Here is a 19,197-nt window from a genome sequence, read left to right as displayed (position 1 = left end):
TTTGGGGTATTTCTTCCAAGTAATGGTGGGTAGGATCAAGAAGCAAGGATAAAGCCCCAGTGAATGAGTCTGTAGATATGCCCAGCAGGGTTAGAACAAAAGTTTATCTAATCTAGTGTTAGGTTTGGAAAGGTGCTTTGGGATGCGTACTAGCAGGACATGAAGGCAATAGTCATTCCCTTCGTTGGTTTGTTTATCCCTAGCATTTGGTACTCCAAGACACACTGCTTCTGGACGGAGAGGCTTCATTTAGTGATCCTGGTTAATAACTCTTGATAGACTTATCCTCCTTCATGAATGTCTCTTTCTTAAATAGAACAAACAAACAAGACCCAAACATGCCCATGGCATCATCTGCAGCACACCCTCCATCCTTCAGGCCAGAAGGAGAAAGGTAACTCTTTGCAAGTGCGCCCCGGCGGCGGCCCTGCCTAGGAGGGGTTGCTAACGGTAAAAGGGGGTGTTGCCTTCATCATCTGACAGCCTCGGCGAGTCTCCCGCGCGCTCTCTGCCTCCTGCCCACAAATGAAAAAGCTTCGCGCACCAAGGCGCCGGGGCGAGATGCCCGCTGGAGTCGCCAGCTGCCTGCAGAGATGTTGCACTGGAATGAGGAAGTGGAGTGGAGAGGGGAGGGACTGAGAGCGGAGCTGCCTCCTGCCGCCGCTGTCGCTCTGCTTGGGCGAGGAGCGGCAGCAGCGGCAGCAGCACATGGAGCTGGGGAGATCTGGGCGAGTTCTCTGCATCCCGCTCCGGCCAGAGCAGGTACCGTATTCCCGTGCCACGGCGCGCACGCCAAATGTTGATCTCTTTTATTTGGGCTGGTTGCGGCATCTTTCTTTCTCTTTGGGGCGTTGACACCTGTTTGAGCTCTTTGCTCTGCTGCTGCAAACTTTTTCGAGAGGGTAGACAGAAGTTTGGGCGAGGAGGGAGGGAGAATGAAACGGAGAGGAGGTTGCAGTGAAGTGCTGGTGTTTGGAACAAGTGGCGAGGAGGAGTTTTCCCTCCAGTGCAGAGGTTCTCTTCTATCACCTCTCTCAGACTCCTCTCCAATAAATACCGTACTTAACTTATTGTAATTTATAATCTGGAACGATATAATAGTTTGCAGAGAAAAGGGGGAGAGTGTGCAAGTTTTAAAGGAGCGGAGCTGACTAAACTTTCCTGAGATGCTTGCGATGTTTGGTTTTCTGCTTTGAAGCGAGTTGAGTTTGTGTTTTTATTTTCACAGTAAATGAATCGATTGTGATTTGGCAAAGGATTATTTCCAAAGTCGAGTTCTGAAAGAGATAATTTATTGAAAGGAACTGTCCCTGTGAGTGTGCAAATTAAACTTAAAGGAAAAACTACTCCAAAGGCAGTACATTTCAGAAAGTTTTTAAAGAAAAGAGGAATATCCTCTTCTGGTTTTGAACCAATGCAGTGTCACAAGAATTTCATTGTTATTCTGGGGAAATAGTGTTTTTGTTTTTTAAGTTCGGCTGCACACACACACACACACACACACACACACACACACACCCCACACACACTAAAGATAAAAGAGCCTGAGATAAATTATGGTATGAATTTCATTGCAGAAAAGAAAAAATGGTAGAGTTTTTATAAGGGAGACCTGTTCATTAAAATATCCAAAGAAGGATACCAAGTGATGATTAATCCTGAAGAACACATAAAAGCCTAAATTCCAAAAGAGTAGCTGCATTAGGCATTTGGAGCAGAACCAGCAAAGTGTCCTGTGGAACCCTAAAGACTAGTAACAAGTTTACTGTGGCATGAGCCTTTGTAAATAGAAGTATGTTGTAGCAGATGGAACTGAGCCTATCAAAGTTCCTTTCACAATAAACAAAAACCTACTTCCTTCTGTGTCCCCAAATAATGTCCAGAGACCATCTCTACTCAGAATCCATGTTTATGCAGTTTAAACTCTGTTAATTCAAGAGTGCTGCCAAAGTAGTTACAAACATGATCCAAGAATTAACAAAACCGAGCAGCGCACCGGTATTAGGTTAGATGACCAGAACTAGAAAACTTGACATGCCTAAGAAGTTAGATTTGAAATTTTTTTTACTAAGAGCTAGCAGGTGTTTAAGGGTGAGCTGTCTTTACACTCATGACTAACATACTAAAAACAAAAAAACCATTTACACATACATCTTCAGAGAGCATTGTTATCGGATTGTAAGAAACAGTCCATTTTGCCTGTTCCTGAATACATCTTTGAAAGGTAAACCAAGACTAATATCATTAGAGAAAGCGATGTTTCTTTGGGGTTTCCAGAAAGTCCATAGCTTATTAGCATTATATTATCCATTTACAAGTACATTCTTTTTTGTTATAGACTCAATGCTATTTATAAGGTCAGGCGTGGGCTATGAAATTGCATTTTAAATTTTTAATAAACCACTGAACTAAACAGAATATTGGTTGAGATCAAACTTAGCTGAAATTTTTAAAAGTAATCTTATTGTACCAAGTCTATGTGCTACACAGTCTATGTGCTACACAGTCTATGTGCTACACAGTATAAGGACACAGTATAAGGAAAAAGGAGAATGAGGAAATCCAATGTACTCATCTACAAGACAAATGTTACAAATGTTTCTTTCATAGGCAAAAGCTCTCTCAAGCTTAACTTTAGAAAACGAATAGCAGGGAAATATATTTTATCAATCAAAAATTAAGGCCAAATTCCAGCCAAGTTAGACATTTTTTCTTTGAGTGACTTAAACTGGATCATGTCCTACATTTCTTCAAATATTTCAGGTTTCTTCTGTTTACAAAGCTGTGTGTTTCTCTCAGAACACAAACAGGAAATATTTGGAGTTGCACGATTTAATTCATTCTTAAAATTTTATATTCCATGCTAAACTTTCGATAAATTAAGCACGGAATTTTATGCATGCCTGCTTTGGAATATGTCCCACTGAATTCAATGGGACTTACTTTAAAAAACAAACTGGACTGGACTACATGATTAAGGTCCTGCCAACAGTCACATCATTTTAAAGTCAATGATGGGCTAACCACATTGATTAGGATGCTCTCTGGGATATCTGTGTCTTTGGTCGTTGTCCCCCGCCACTTTAATATGAGCAATCCAGACAAAGTCAAGCACTTTTATGTGCAAGCAAGATGTGTTGTTTAACTCTCTTCTTGAAATCAACTGCATGTAAGGATGCCATCCTGAGTGAATATATTTGGAAGTGAATCCCACTGAAATGAACATGTCTGGATTAACTTTTGATTTAAACAAGCATAGGACCAGGCTGTGTTAAGTTTTAAAATAAATTCCACAAATAGTCAAGAAGTGTTGGCTGGTCTCGGTTGAAATTAAAAAAAGGAAGTTATAGAAATAATTTGCCCCTGTCTTCAGTTTAGCAGCAGTAGTACAGAGGTTCACTCTTTGTGAAGAAAGATAATTCCTTATGCAAAGCACTGTGACCCACGGCTGAGGTGACTGATTGAACTTGATTTTCTTAGTTGCTGTCACCAGACAAGTACATTTGTTCCTTATAATATTTTTATAATATAATAATTAAGCAAAATTTTAAATAAATGATCTACTAGACTGAAAAAGATTCCCCCCCACCCCCCACCCCCGGATAGTCTATTTTTGTTTCCTGGGCCCAAAAAACTTTGCTTCGTAAAGAGCAAAGCTTCTTAACATAGCATAAAATGTTTCAGGACCTTCGTACTTTTAGGATCAGCTACCTTCGTTAATAAGAGAAAAACTGTGCTTTATATCAAAGTCCTTTTAAAAATGAAACTGTAGGCACAAATGAATCTATAGTTATACAAATAATTTCCAAAGAATCATCCTGCCCCTTTCAATATGTGTAAATGTTAGAAATGTGTGTGAAAATGCATCTCAATAGGATAATATTTTTTGTTTCAGAAGCTACAATCCACATTAGCATAATACTTTATGGGAAGACTTAGGAATCTTGGCAGTTATTTCTTCCTTCTTTACATGTATTGTAATAATGCATATTTCTAGCGGCATTAGTTATATAGGCAGCTCCAAATATTTAAAATGTGCTAAATAGTAACTCCTGATGAAGCTTGAAACCCTGGCAATTTTAATTTTGACAGAAAGCTAAGTTTAATCCAAATATTTCAAATTCAGTATTATGATATCAAAGCTTGATTGACATGTAAAGGTTTTAATTTAGTTGTAAGCCCCCAAATTAGAAAGAGACATCACACCTACATTTGTGGGGGGGAGTGACCCATGCAAATGAATTGGGTTTTAAGTTTTTGTAATTGTGTACAAGTCTTGAGCCAGTTTAGCAACCTCAACTTCCACCATACAAGATTTTATTTTTGTCACTGGTACATCTAGATATCCATGCATCAGTTTACGTGGTGAGTTGATTCTACTGCTGTTGCATCAATGTAGTCGATGCGTCAACTGACACAGTTAAAATATTTAGGGAGGTCGGCTGATTAAATCATATTCAGTTGACTAACCACCTTCTTAAGTCAATCAGTTATATTTACATAAATCTGCATATTGCCCAAACCTCAATATATCAGTAGATTTTTTTAGATATTAAAAGAACTATGGGAACTTGCAAACAAATTTTGCAAGCAAATCTACCACTGAGTAGTTCATCTTTAATATTAACCAGAAGCACAATACCTTCAAAAATAAACAAATGTACCCTTGCATCTCAGTCCTACTGATTAAAATTGGCCTCCATGTTTGATTAATCTACCAAGTTAAATGTATCAAAGCTTACAACTCTATAGATTTATTCTTCATGCAAATTAATACCAGGACAACCTGTTGAAATACATCAATTTTACCCTGAGTAGTGCAGATATGTTTGCTGGAGTATCTCACAAAAAGGTTGTCTGATAAAGCTGTTTGATAAGAGCCACTGTGGAAAATCTGCAAATACTGTATAAAAAAACAAATACTAAATTGCTGTTTAGCTATTTCATGAGTTGAGAGAAAAACTGAACTTCTAAGCATGCTTCTTTAGAAATTAATTCCTTTTGAAATGGACCATGACTGTCTTCCAGGGATATATGCTTAGGATTGGGGAGTTGGTCTCTCCAAAAGTTGCTGTGCACCAAAGTTGCTGTGGGACAAAGTTAGGGATGACATCTGCCACCTCCCATTGGAAACTGGCTTTGATGACTGGAATGCTGCAGAATACCAGCATGTGCTTGAAAGGTTATGTGTAGGCATCCAAATAAGAACATATACCAACCTCTTTCCTTTCTAAGATTTTTTTTAAGCTAGCTGAAATCATTTTAACTCCAGGAACAATGAATAGCTGTCCTAAAATTTGACGTGATAGAATCAGATTTGTAATCGTGTTTGAAAATGGCTTTGATCCATTTCTACAAACAACCCAAAACTTCAGGTATCTTTGTATTTGGTGGGAGAGACAAGCTACTTAAACACACACAACCAGGGGTTCTCAAACATGGCTCCCCAGATATTGTTGGACTGCAATTCCTCTCATTCCCAGCCATGATCGCAAGCCATTAATTAATTAATTCCAAATTTTGTACCGTGCATTATTCTAAATTGAAGAGTTGCAGTCCAACAACGTGTGGGGACACAAGTTTGAGAAGCTCTGATCTAAAGCATGGTTGGCCAACTTTTTCAGCCTGGGAAAATGGACCTTCTGAAGGGCAGGAAATTGAGCAAACTTCCCTTTTACATTATTATGTGGAGATCAAACTACTTATTCTTCTCTTGCTAGTATTTTATTTATCAGTTCATGATATTGACATTCAACCCATACTCCAAGACATTTAGAATAATATTTTAGCTTCACAGCAACCCTGTGAGGTATTTTAAGGCGGATGGGTGCGGGGACTGACCCAAGGTCACTCATGAAAACAGCCCTACTGGATCAGACAGGAGTCATAGGAACATAGGAAGCTGCCATATACTGAGTCAGACCATTGGTCTATCTAGCTCAGTATTGTCTTCACAGACTGGCAGCGGCTTCTCCAAGGTTGCAGGCAGGAATCTCTCTCAGCCCTATCTTGGAGAAGCCAGGGAGGGAACTTGAAACCTTCTGCTTTTCCCAGAGCAGCTTCATCCCCTGAGGGGAATATCTTGCAGTGCTCACACTTCTAGTTTCCCATTCAGATACAACCAGGGCAGACCCTGCTTAGCTATGGGGACAAGTCATGCTTGCTACCACAAGACCAGCTCTCCTCACCATCTCGGCCAGCATTTTGTTTCCAACAGTGACTACCCAGATGCCTCCAAGAAGCACATAAAGAAAATTCATTCAGCAATAGTGTAGGAGGGCTAGGTGCAAAGGAATCCCATGCTTTCCTTCTGCTTCATGCTTTCATTTTGTGCCTTCTGTTGCTATACTAACAAAAATGAGGTTCATTGTGGAAATTATGAGCATAATCCATCATGGTATTATTTTCTACATCTCCCTCTGATTGCAATAGGGCTTGTAGGCAAATCCCCATAGCATTTGTTATCTTTGGTTTTCATCAGGTTATAAAGGTAAAGTGTGCCGTCGAGTCAATGTCGACTCCTGGTGACCTCAGAGCCCTGTGGTTTTTGTTTGGTAGAATTCAGGAGGGGTTTACCATTGCCATCTCCCATGCAGTATGAGATGATGCCTTTCAGCATCTTCCTATATCGCTGCTACCCGGGATAGGTAAATGGTGGCCCAGGGACTCATTTGGCTCCCAAGTACTTCCTGCCCAGTCCTCTGCATTGTTCTTGATTCCAGGGAATCCATTACTATGCACCTAAGCTGCATTATTTGAAGCGTAGAGTCACAGGTAGTGGGCTTTAGCCTACCGACCACTACCAACCACTGCCCAGATGGAAACAGCAACAGAAGCTTTGGCAGAGTTATGCCCCTAGGCTGCTCATCCTTGAGCACAGACACAAGTAAATGGATGTGAGTGGCTGAGATGCTTCTGACAAGAGCTCCTGCTGTTTTTATTTGGAGGAGGAGTTACTTTTGAGCTCTTTGCCTGTGTTGGAGTGAGTCAGTGTACAGATCCAATATTTTCTTGCTGTCAACATTTGCTCAATTCAAAATATCGCACACGGTTTTATGTACCATAGGACATTTTCCACTAGAGTAAGGGACAATGAGTGACTCTGCACAATGTCCCGCACCTTCCCAAAGAGTAAAATCAGACGTATGATAATACTTGAGGAGACTTGAGGATAATACTAGAGGAGAGCTTGTCTTCTGGTAGCAAACTTGACTTGTCTCCTTAGCTAAGCAGGGTCCACCCTGGTTGCATTTGAATGGGAGACGACATGTGAGCACTGCAAAATATTCCCCTTAGGGGATGGAACTTAGATCTTCCCAGAGCAGCTCCAAGTTCCCTCTCTGGCATCTCCAAGATAGGGCTGAGAGGGATTCCTGCCTTCAACCTTGGAAAAGCCACTGCCAATCTGGGTAGACAATACTGAGCTAGATGGACCAATGGTCTAACTCAGTATATGGCAGCTTCCTGTGTTCCTATGTAATTGGCGTTTCAATTACCGTAACAATAAAGATTTGATTTGAATTGGTGTTTCAGGTATTCAAAGCGTTTTATAATAAAGCAAAGCATATATAGCAAAGCAAAGTGTTTTATAATAAGCTTGTAATCTTAAGAACATAGGAGCAGCTCTGCTGGATCAGGCCCAAATCCCATCTAGTTCAGCATCATGTCTCTCACAGTGGCCCACCAGATGCCTCTGGAAAGCCCACAGGCAAAAGCTGAGGGCATACCTTCTCTCCTGCTGTTGATCCCGTCCAACTGGTATTTAGAGGCATCTTGCCTCTTAGGATGGAAATGGTCTATAGCCCTCAGACTAGTAGCCATTGAAACTTGTCATCCATGAATTTATCTAAGCTCTCCTAAAGCCATCCAGGTTGGTGGCTGTCACCACATCTTGTGCCAGGGAATTCCATAGGTTAATTATGTCTTGTGTGAAAACGTACTTCCTCTTGTCAGTCCTAAACTTCTTGACAATCAGTTTCATCAGATGACCCCAGGTTCTAAGGTGATGAGAGAGGGAGAAAAAATCCTCTCAATCCACACTCTCCACACCATGTATTATATAGACCTATATCATGGTACCCCTCAGTCATCTTTTTTTAAAAACTAAAAAGTCCCAGATGTTGTAGCCTTACCTTGTAAGGAAAGTGCTCTAGGCCCTTGATCATCTTGGTTGCCCTCTTCTGCACCTTCCCTAGTTTTATATTGTCCTTTTTGAGGTATGATGACCAGAACAGTACACAGTAGAACAAATGTGGCCACAACATAGATTTGTATAAGGGCATGATGATATCAGCAGTTTTATTTCCAACCCCCTTCCTTAGGATTCCAAGCATAGAATTGGCCTTTTTCACAGATGCTGCACATTGTGTCGACACTTTCAACGAGCTGTCCACCACAACCACCACGACTCCAAGATCTCGCTTCTAGTCAGTCACCGACAGTTCAGGCCCCATCAGAGTATATATGAAGTTGGGGTGGGGGTGGTTTGCCCCAATATGTATCACTTTACACTTGCTAACACTGAACCACATCTGCCATTTTGTTGCCCACTCCCCCAGTTTGGATCTTTTTGGAGCTCCTCACAATCTCTTTTGGATTTCACTACCCGAAATAGTTTGTTGTGATTTGCAGATTTGGCCACCTTGCTGCTTATCCCAACTTTTAGATAATATATGAATAAATTTAAAAAACACTGATCCTAGTATAGATCCCTTGGGCACTCCACTTCTTACTTCCCTCCATTTAGAGAACTGTCCGTTTGTCCTATCCTCTGTTTCCTGTCCTTCTGCCAGTTACAAATCCACACACGAACCTGTCCCCTTATCCCATGACTGCTAGAGTTTCTCAACAGTCTTTAATGAATTGTCAAGAGCTTTTCCAAAGTCCAAGAATACAATGTCAACTGGATCACGTTTATCCACATGCCTGTTGACACTCTCAAAGAACTCCAAAAGGTTGGTGAGGCAATATTTCTGTTTGCAAAAGCCATGCTGGTTCTCCTTCAGCAGAACCTTCAGCTTCTATATGCTTAACCATCTTAACTTTGAGAATGCTTTCTCAAAGATAAGATGAGAAAGATGATTTGCCCAGCACAGAGTTAAGCTAACTGGCTTGTAATTTCCTGCAACGCCCCCCCCCCCGCCCCGGGCCGGATCCCTTTTTGAAAATCAGTGTTATGTTGGCTACTTTCCAGTCCTCTGGTACAGAACCTGATTGTAGGGATAAGTTGCATATTTTTGCAAGGAGGTTGGCTATTTCACATTTGAGTTCTTTAAGGACTCTCAGGTGGTTGCCATCTGGTCCTGGTGATTGGTTAATTTTTAATTTTTCCTGGTAGAACATCTGTGCAGAACATTCCAAGCTCAGATTGTTCCAACTTGAAATGGGCTATTTTGAGGGTTCCAAGCTTGAAACAGAACACCCTTCAAATGACTGGCCTGTTTCGAGCCCAGAATGGAACAACCCTGTTCTGAGTTGGAACGTTCCAAGCACCATTTTGGAGGCATGTTTTTCCCTTGCTGACTGGTTTTTGCAATGTTTTCCAATTGGCTTGCAAATATCTTACAAATCAAGTTGATTTATCAAATATGTATGATATTTGTATGATAGCAAGCCAACCAAGAAGCACGGAGATTGCAAACCATTCAAAAGCCAGTACAAAAACCAGTCAGCAAGAGAAAAACACGCCTCCAAAATGGCGCTCGGAACACTCAAAATGTTCCAAGCTCATTCCGTTGGAACAACTGGCTTGCCCGGTTGTTCCGATGGAACGTTCCAGGGATTTGCGTTCCGTTCTGAGCTTAGAACGGAACGCAAATCCCATTCCGTGCACATCCCTACCAGACAGTTTAGAATGTTATCTCTCATCACTTCTATCTGCCTCAGAAATATACAGTCTTGTATACAAGTATCTTGTATAAGATAAGTAAGTATTTTTTATTCCATACTGCAGCTCAGATTGAGAGGGAGTGGCTTGCTTAAGGCCCCTCATGAGTGAGTCCATGAAACTGGAATTGGAGAAGTCCTAATAGCTCAGTCTCTTAGCCACTATACTACACAGAGTAATTTTGATTTAATAACATTTTGGTACAAATTCTCAGAAGAATTTGTGAAAATATTTAAATCTGTAATCATATAAAATTATCATTCCTATTAATTAAGGAGTTACTTTAAGCATGGAGCATTACAAACACCTGAATATTTCTGGGCAGGTTCTGCTCTGGGAAACATGTTAAAAATACCTGAAGCTTGTTGCCACTGGTGCCAAGGCAAAAACACTTGGGGCATGATCTAGTCAAAACTGTTTTCCTGAGCACCAAGCCTGGTCTTCTCAGACATGAATGATTTAGCAGTCTCCACAGAAAAGCAGAAATCCCATTAGCGACAGGCAAGCCAGCCCAATTTCCGGGTTAATAGAAGACAAGGAGTAGCAAAGGGTAGCAGGTGCTCCCCCAAAATATTTCCCGCTCCCTCTTTTGCTCCCCTGTCTACAGCAAAGAGTCAGACAATACAGTTAGAGTATATTATAGTCCTATCGCTTGAATTAATTATTTTAGAAGGCCTCCATTGTTTAAATAAGCTTCTGTCACTCACTTCTTTTCTACCCCAGAACTTGGGGGCGGGGGTGGGGGGCAGAAGCCAGTGCAGCCAGGTAAGTAGAAGTCTCCTTAATCCTGCCATGAGCCAGACCAACCCCTTAGCTTCCTTCCTGGCCAGGAACTGGGCTGGGTGAAACCATGTGTGCAGGGTGTGTGTGTGTGCAGAATAATCTCCCCTGCAGATTTCAGCTGACCTGTTACTGAACTTGTTCCCCATCCCAGTCTTGCTTGATAATCCTCCGCATTTCTATAACACTTTTAAGTATTCAAAGCACTTTACACAGATTATCTTGTAATCTTCACAACAATCCTATACAGGAGTGTCGTTATCCCCATTTTGCAGATGAGGGCTCAGGGCAGAGTGGCTTGCTTAGAACCACCTGCAGGCCTGCTCAACTCCAGCCCTCCTGCAGATGTTGCCCTACAACTCCCATAATCCCTGGCTATTGGCCACTGTTCCTGGGGATTATGGGAGCTGTTGTCCAAAAACAGCTGGAGGGCCAAAGTTGAACGGGCCTGAGAGCGTTCGTGGCAGAGGTGATATTCAAAGTGATTTGAAGTTTATTCTTAGCCATTACACAGTGCTAGCAATATGAGTGCCAACAATATGTTTCTTCTCATTCATTCAGTTACCCCAGCATTCACGCTATATGGCCATGGTAGGCAACCTTGGCTTTCCAGCTGTTATAGATGATGGGAACTGTAAGAGCTGGAGAGTCAAGGCTGCCTACCCCTGCTGTATGGTGAAGTTGGTCAGCTGGACCTAGGCTGTAGTTGGTGCTATATGAAAGCAATCTTTTGAAAAATGGATGGTGGTTTCCAGAGGATGGACTGTACAGGAACATACAACTTTGCCCAGAGCAAAGAAATCTGCAAAAATTACTAGTTCCCCCACAAAAGTACTAGCCTGCCCACCCACTAGGCTGGTCTGTCTGTCTGTCTGCAGATATGTATTTATTTATTTAAAATATTTATACCCCACCCCTCCAGTACATTACTGCTTGGTGTGGCAGAAAGAAATAAGGATCAATATTCCTAATTACCTGGAGGAATTTTTTCTCACCACAGGTGCCCAGGTGAGTGGCTATTTGCAAGTGTGCATTTGACAGTCTGAAAACAAGTTTAAAAATGTATCTGTTGGACACTGGTTCACTAGCATTTTACTAACAGAATAATTTTGACTGTATGCATCTGAATTGTCCTCAGCATCTGAAATATCAGTCCTGATAGAGTCAACTCCCATAAGCCACATGTTGGGACTCCTGACCCAAAATTTAAAAATTACTGGAATAACCAGACCTGCAAATAAGTCAACAGAAGTTACTCACCCATTAATTGTCAGGAGCCTGCCTGTCTATAACTTATCTGTGCTAGATATCTGTGATAACAACAGCAACATGGAAGGAGAAACCTTTTCTAGTTTAAAAAAGCTTCCCTGCCTGGTCATCTGGAGGAGATTTATACTTGCCATGAGTGATCAGGCAGGTGCTTACTTACAACTTTTAAATTTGATTCACTTAAATATTTCAGATGGGATGGAAGTAATGTGTGCAGCATCTGTGCAAGATCAGTCCGTTGGCTTGAGGTTGGTTTCTCATCTAACAACAACAGCTACTTACAAACTTTGCACCTTGCATTTTTCTAAACAGAAGCAGAGGACAGTTGAAGTGAAACAAGGTTAAGCACTATATGAATAGCAAGAGCAAGCCTAAGTTTCGGTGGCTTGAGAAAAAAATGGATAAAAACAAAGATAGCTTTTCTCTTATTATATCAATTCTGAATTCCTTCTCAGCTGAGAAGGAAACAAACTGGCTAATTGAACTACTGAAAAGGACTGATTGTAACACCAGGTCAGAGGACAACTGCATTAATCATTTTAATCCACCCCATTGAAATTAATAGGATGTCACTCGTTTAAAACTGGAGTCGGCAGGCACAGAAGTGCTGTCAGATACTCAAGTAAGCAAACTGAAACAAGCTGAAGAGGCAAGCGATATGTTGATTGGAGTTCTCTTAGGAATCCTTTTACCTATTTGAGGCACAAATGTGTCCAGCATTTCAAGCTGACGGTTTCCTTTTTCACTGAATGCCTTGAACTGTCAAAAAGAAATTAGGAAGCAATGTCAGAATTTTCTGAATCTAAGTTCCTAAAACCTTGATATTAAACAAATCCTATGGACTGAAGACTCTTGTTCTTACTTCACTATTTTATTTTATTTTATGGCTTGGGTTATTTTTCAAGTTCCATAAAATATGGAGGGTCTCCCCCACCATCATATTGTCCACTGGTAGAGCAAAAGGTGGTTAATTTGTGTAAGCAAACTCTGTTCAGATAAGTTTGGTGTTCAACCTCTGATAGCATTTTACTTTTCTTGATCAAAATATGGAAGCACTGTATAAGGTGACCATAAAGCAGGACAGGTCTCTGCACCTCTAAATAGGTGTATAGTAGAGGGAATTTTGGCAGGTGTAGCTTGTCATACAGGGTGAGAAGCTGCACCTGCCAGAATTCCTTCTTTCGTGCAGCTATCCAAGGTACAGGATCTTTCCCTTCTGATAGCCTGCTTTTATGTGATTCTGATTCTGTTTTTCTTTACCTCTTCAAATTAAATGGAACACAGGTACCCCATAGCCTTAATAATGTTGCAGATGTGCCTAACTCTCCAAAGGATCAGGCTGTATGTCTGGTTTTTATGTAATTTTGCATTGGCATTTGTGATAAAATGGAAGGTCCTTTTTTTTTTTTTTGGCCTTATTTGGAATATAAATATGGAAATAAAGGAGGGGAGGTTTAAAAACAAAAAAAGCCTTCTAGCCTACTAGTTGCTACATCTGATATAAATTGGGCTGAATAGAAGGAAACCTAATCTAGGAAATATTCTTGCTAGAATTCAGAGTGCAGTGGCAAAAAATGACTGTAGTACAAATAATTATATATTTGTAAATAACATTTTTGTATGCATCTGATATCTAAAATTTTGAGTAATTTTGTATTTTTACCCAGCATGGAAATGTTTCAAAATTTCAGCCCAGCCTTCTATATATTTACTTGGAAGTAAGCCCAATTGAGTTCATTTGAGCTTCCTTGCGTCGTGCTGTGCATCGTAGACTTGCTACCTCAGTCCCATTGCAGGGCTAAAGATGCAAGGAGCTACCTTTACCTAGTAGGCTGATGCCCTTCACTGAATTTTGATGGTCTTCCATGAATTGTATTGTCAATTCCTTCCCATAACAAGGTAGGGTAGGGACACTGACTAAATAGCTCCCTATTTTCTATAGAAACGTTCCATATAGATGTGCTAACAGAGAAGAGGAGGAAATTAATTGATCTTAATTATAAACTTTGTTTCTTACGCATCTTGGTAGTCTGGGGCGGCGGGGGGGGGGGGGGACCTACTTAATGGAAATGAGAAAGAGCCTGGTATGTTTCTCAGTTTTTGTTTCTAGAATGGACTTTTTTGTTGGTTATTATTTGTAGTGGGCTGGAGAGGAAATTAAAAATAGAATTAAAATGGTTCTAAAGTACAGTCTTTCATAGGGATTGAGAGGTCTACTTTATTAAATTCCAATAATAAAGTTAATTATCAGCTGCTGGTGGAGATATTGAACACTTTTAATTAAAACTGGTTTGCAATTTTGGACTAGGATTTCCAGTACATCCATCCAGAAGAAACTACATTTTCCGCTTAGGGAAAATTGTGTTTGTTTTTTAAAAGTACAGAATAGCCATGTTGCATGAGACCAACTGGTCATCTAATCCAGCATTCAGTTTTCAGCAGTGGATTAAGGCAATAACAACTCCTGTTCTCTGGCCCCAGTATCTGATGTTCACAGATATATTGCCTCTGAACATGGAGGCTCTGTTTAGCTATTATGGCTAACAGATGTATGCCCCCCATGCCAGGAATTTGTCAAACTCTTCTTGGAACACTTCTAAGCTTGTGGTGATCACCAAATCTTGTATATATTAATTATGCAATGTGTGAAATAATATTACTTGTCCATCCTGAATCTAATGTTAATCTATTTAATTGGGTGACTTTGAGTTCCAGCATTTACATTTATTTATTTTTTATTTACATTTTATATCCCACTCTTCCTTCAAGGAGCCCAGAGCGGTGCACAGCATACTTAAGTTTCTCCTCACAACAATCCATTTGCTTCAGCCCCCTGATTGCTGAGGCTACCTACCCTTTAAAACTTCATCTTTTTTTAAAGGGGTGGTGGTGGGGAAAAGGTGAATAAACTGGTGGTAATAAACCTGTTCATTTGCCTTGATTCTTGTAACAATCCGATAAAAGGAAATCAAAATAATATCCAAAATAATAAAAATGGAAAGTAGGATAATAGCAGGATATTTACAGTTTGAGGCTTATGGCTATTCATCAATAGCTATGTGAGGTAAAGTTTGCTGAGTAGATGCAGGAGAACCCCATCATTCATGGGGGTTCCTTTCTGTGGTGAGGGGGCAAGGATAGTGAATCCGTGAATAACGGGGCATTAGGACTATGGGAATCAGGGGAGTTAGGTTCCTGGACTACTCAAAATGACCCAAAATTGGCCAAAAATTGTGGCTTTTGCCCTGGTTCCCACCCCCCCACCCCCAATTACCCCCCAAAGTTCCCTATCATGGAACGAAAGCAAAGTGGTCCGGGGCATCCAGGGCCCCCCCCAAACATCCAGAAATCACCATTTTGTCCAAATTTTTTTAGATATATGAGCCATAAAATGGCTCCCAAACACAAAATGGAAGCTGGAAAAGACTTCCGAGACATTTCCAGCCACCCCTGACCGTGAATATGTGGGTTTAACCCTTTCCTCCCTGTTTTTTTCCACATATACTGAGGTTGGGTGCTAATTACCCGACTGCAGGTACACAAAACCGTGAGTGCTGGACCTTAATGAGGTCCTCCTGTATTATTACAGAGAAAGCTGCAATTTTCCAGATATGTGTCAACTTCAAACTTTTACTTTCTGAGAGTTTGTTATACTTGCTGTTCTCTGACAAATCATATTAACATGTCCTGTTGGGCCACCTTATACCGATGATAGACTGCATTCAGCTGGGTTGGCAGCCAGGCCTAGCTTAACTGGTGCTGAAAAGGGCCAGGTCAGCTATGTGCAGTGCACTCTAAGTTATGCATGGTCCATGCCTGCCTATATTTCTAGCAGGCAAAGCTGTCACTTAATAACAACAACAAAAAGGTAGAAAATAATATTGTTTATTAGCAATAATTTAAGGTCAAATTCTCTCATCTTTTCTCATTTGAATCCTCCTGATTTTTGCCGTTACCTGCAAGTAAATTCCACTGAATAAAATGAGAATTCAGAGTAAACATGGCATGGGATTGGGCTGCATGAGCCTTAGTGGGATAAATCTAAGCAATGCAATGACATGCTGCACAATCTTCCACATGAGTTTTAATGAAACATGCGCACAGAAGGCTCTTGTGTAAACACAAATAATGTGCAAACACAGTTGTGCTATAGATGGCCATTATTTCCAATGGCTGTCCATCGTGCAACTCCAGTTGTGCAATTTATTGCATTTTTGCAAGAGCGCTCTTGCTCAGCTGCAAACACATTTTGTTAAAACACACACGGAACATTGTGCAGTGCATCATCCCCAGTCTTTAAATGTGCTCACAGTGCAAGGAAAGCATTGTTGATGTAGGAGTGGCTTCTTAGAGCCATTTTACACAGTGAAGCTATTCTCACGAGCAGCAAAAACCGGGCTAAGGAAGCCCAGCCCATTTTTTGCTGCTCATGAGAACTGCCGGGAACTGTGTGGCTCCTGGTGGCATCAGCGGGCCCTCTTATGTAGCCCACCACTTAACCCAGGTTTTGGGCGTAAGTGTGCCCAAACACCGGGTTAATTGATCGTGTGCTTGCAGCCATGGCGGACACACTCCCTTGGGGAGGGGGAAATCCCAGAAATGCACCACACACTCACGAAGAGCATTACTGGCACTCCGGGGCGGGCCTGAGCCCAACCCCCGAAGCCGCTGAGCGAGGGGCGTTCGGCCCACAGAAGCCCACCCAGGGACGGAACACCGATCATCTGAGGGGAGGGGGGGAAGTAAACCATCCTTCCCTGCAGTTAGTCCAGAAGCTCTTCTCACTGATCATGAGAAGTGCTTCATTATGTAGCAGTAGATCTGGGGAGATGCAGCCAATTCCAGCTCCATATGACTATCTCTAGAATATAGTGTACCTTTGCAAACATTTGCATGTTACATTAGCGAATTTCAGTTTTTAGGTGCACTAGTGCTGTTCACCTTAAAAATGGTTTGTGTCAATGTGTCCGAAGGTGGATCTTAAAAGGCTTTCCCCTCATAGCACAAAACATAAGACTATAAAGTTGTGCACATATCTGTGATCGTTGGCAGTCAGGGAGGGCTGGCAGGGAGGAAGGCTCCTGCCTGCCTCTCTGCACAAGATCACTGTCCCCAATTCACTCTGCCACTCGCTGTGGCACACAAGCAGCGCCACTGCGAGAGGCAGAACAGGGAGCTGGAGGAGGAAGTCCTCCGGCATCCCTCAGTGCACCGTGCCAGGCCCGCAGTACATTGAAGGATCCTCCCTCAGCCAGGCGCTCTTGCCACCCAGCTCTTTATATTGCTTGCAGCCCGAGCATACGCACAACCCTAGTGCCAGGGTAAAAGGTGCGCTTGCATCCTTAACCCTGGCTAAAGGCTGAAATAAAAAGTCAGGTTGGGTGGGAGGGCAGTGCCAGGATCGGGCTCGATTCCAGCATTGCACATGAGCAGCCCAGCCCTAGCCTGAATAGGCTTTATGTATTTTTTTTCTTGTGGGGCAGGAGCTATTTGTGACTAGAGTCCACCTTACCAGATGGAAAACAAAAGCAGAGCAATGAAGAACTACGCTCTTAAGTCCCATGATGTCTGTGAGAAAGTTAAGCATGTGCTTAAATGTCTTCCATTGGCTGTCATACTGCACAGTTTCCCCACAGGCATTGTGGGCACCACAGGAACTGCTGCATGCTTGTAATGCAGCATGGATGCAGTTGCACAAGAGCACTCTTGCATGAAGGCTGGAAATTGTACAAACGTAGTTGCACAATGGGCAGCCTTTGGAAACTAGTGGCTGTTTATTGCGCGACTGCATTCACACGAATTCCTACATTTGCACGCCTGCTTCCACAAGTGTTACAAGCACACAGCACTTCCAGTGGTGCCCACAATGCCCACAGGATGCTGTGCAGTATGTCAGCCATTGAAATCAATAGACTTTAAAAAGTGCTTAACTTCATGACTGTGCCCTGAACAGAATGCATTTGCTTTAAGGAGTCAGGTTTCCCCTCCCATCAGATACAACCTATTTCCTACTGGCTGGTTATCTGTAGTAACCTGGGGTGTGGGGATAATGTTATAGGAAGAATATGCACCATTTTATCCCAGGCACTCAGCTGCTGGGCACTGTCTTTCCCAGCTTGCTCACTTTCATTGCCACTAGTGCCTCTACCACCTCTTCCTCCTCCTCCCAACATCTGAGTGTCTGAGATAGAAGCAGCACAACACCCTCCTGTTTCAGACAACTGGCTGTGGAGTGCTTCATTCCTCAACAGGAGGAGGAGGAGACAACAATCAGGCCAGCCAACATGGAGGAAGGCTTTGAGCTCTTGTTTTATTTCAGCTGTATGCACTTCAAACCATGAGACCTGGCAACCCTTGATTGATCAGTATATAACTGATGCACTGAGGCTGAAGACAGTGTATCAGTCACTTCTAGAACAGATACAAAATTGCAAGCGAGAATAAAGCTTGGGTTCAAACAGTTTGCAGGAAAAGCCAACCAGGCAGAATTCTGGTTGGCTACACTTTGTAGCAGTCATAAATCTACTTCCTCTCCCATCCCGAGGTGTTTGTTTTGTAACGTATTTTTAAAAGTATATTTTTTATGGATTGGCTTTAAAAATAAAAAAGGCACTAAATGTAAATAAATGTTTAGTGGCTAAACATGTCAAACACCTGAAAAATGGTAAGAAAGAAAAGAAGTCAACAGCCTGCCTGGAATTGGGTAGTAGGTGGGTAGGATTCATGATGGAGTTGAAGGCACGTGTGCATGTCAGTAACAAAGCACAGGCAGAAGAGGAAAATCCACAGGGTGGGGGGGGGTGGGGTGTGTGTGGACAGACCGACTCTTGAAGGAAGGTCCATTTCTCAGGCCTGCACTATTTAATTATCACATTAAAACCTTTTCAAAGGAGCTTAGAGATACGACTTAGCTCTGTAATAACTAGCATGTGAGGTCAAGTCAGGTCAAGAGATGATGAGTTGACCTGTGAGTATTGTAAGTAAGCAGAGATTGAATCTGGGTTCCCCATGTCCAAATCCAGCACTCTAGGCCAGGTCTGCATAACGTGGAACCACCAAGCCAGACACAGCACACTAGTCATGTTTTGTGGCCTGTCAGGTGCTTGATAGATTTACTCATTTTACAGTCCTAGGATAGCAGCAGACACTTGGTTTATTGAGCCTCTGGTAGGTTGTCCAATGTGGATGTGTTTGGCTTAGTGCACTACCATGCACTGAGCATTAATAAATGTTATATTGGGAAATATTCTGTATGCTGGCCC

General features: G+C 41.9%; 1 protein-coding gene across 10 annotated transcripts in view; it reads left to right on the top strand.

The window, feature by feature from the left end:
• The first annotated feature begins 593 nt into the window (after nt 1–593).
• The window catches only part of IKZF1 (IKAROS family zinc finger 1), a 109,604-nt gene continuing 91,000 nt past the window's right edge, over nt 594–19,197 (top strand). For 9 of the 10 annotated variants that reach the window (XM_053266191.1, XM_053266188.1, XM_053266189.1 and 6 more), the window contains exon 1: nt 9,855–9,925. Coding sequence is in view for 1 of the 10 variants with exons in the window: in XM_053266181.1 (XP_053122156.1) it covers nt 594–762 (169 nt within the window). In the remaining 9 variants the exon portion in view is untranslated. Of the gene's footprint in view, nt 763–9,854; nt 9,926–19,197 lie in introns of those variants that run through there. The other variant, XM_053266181.1, reaches the window with a different exon arrangement.

Source organism: Hemicordylus capensis, chromosome 6, assembly GCF_027244095.1.
Source record: "Hemicordylus capensis ecotype Gifberg chromosome 6, rHemCap1.1.pri, whole genome shotgun sequence".
Lineage (NCBI taxonomy): Eukaryota > Metazoa > Chordata > Lepidosauria > Squamata > Cordylidae > Hemicordylus > Hemicordylus capensis.
Note: the sequence above shows the minus strand (reverse complement) of the source record. Positions and strands in the feature narration are given on the sequence as shown.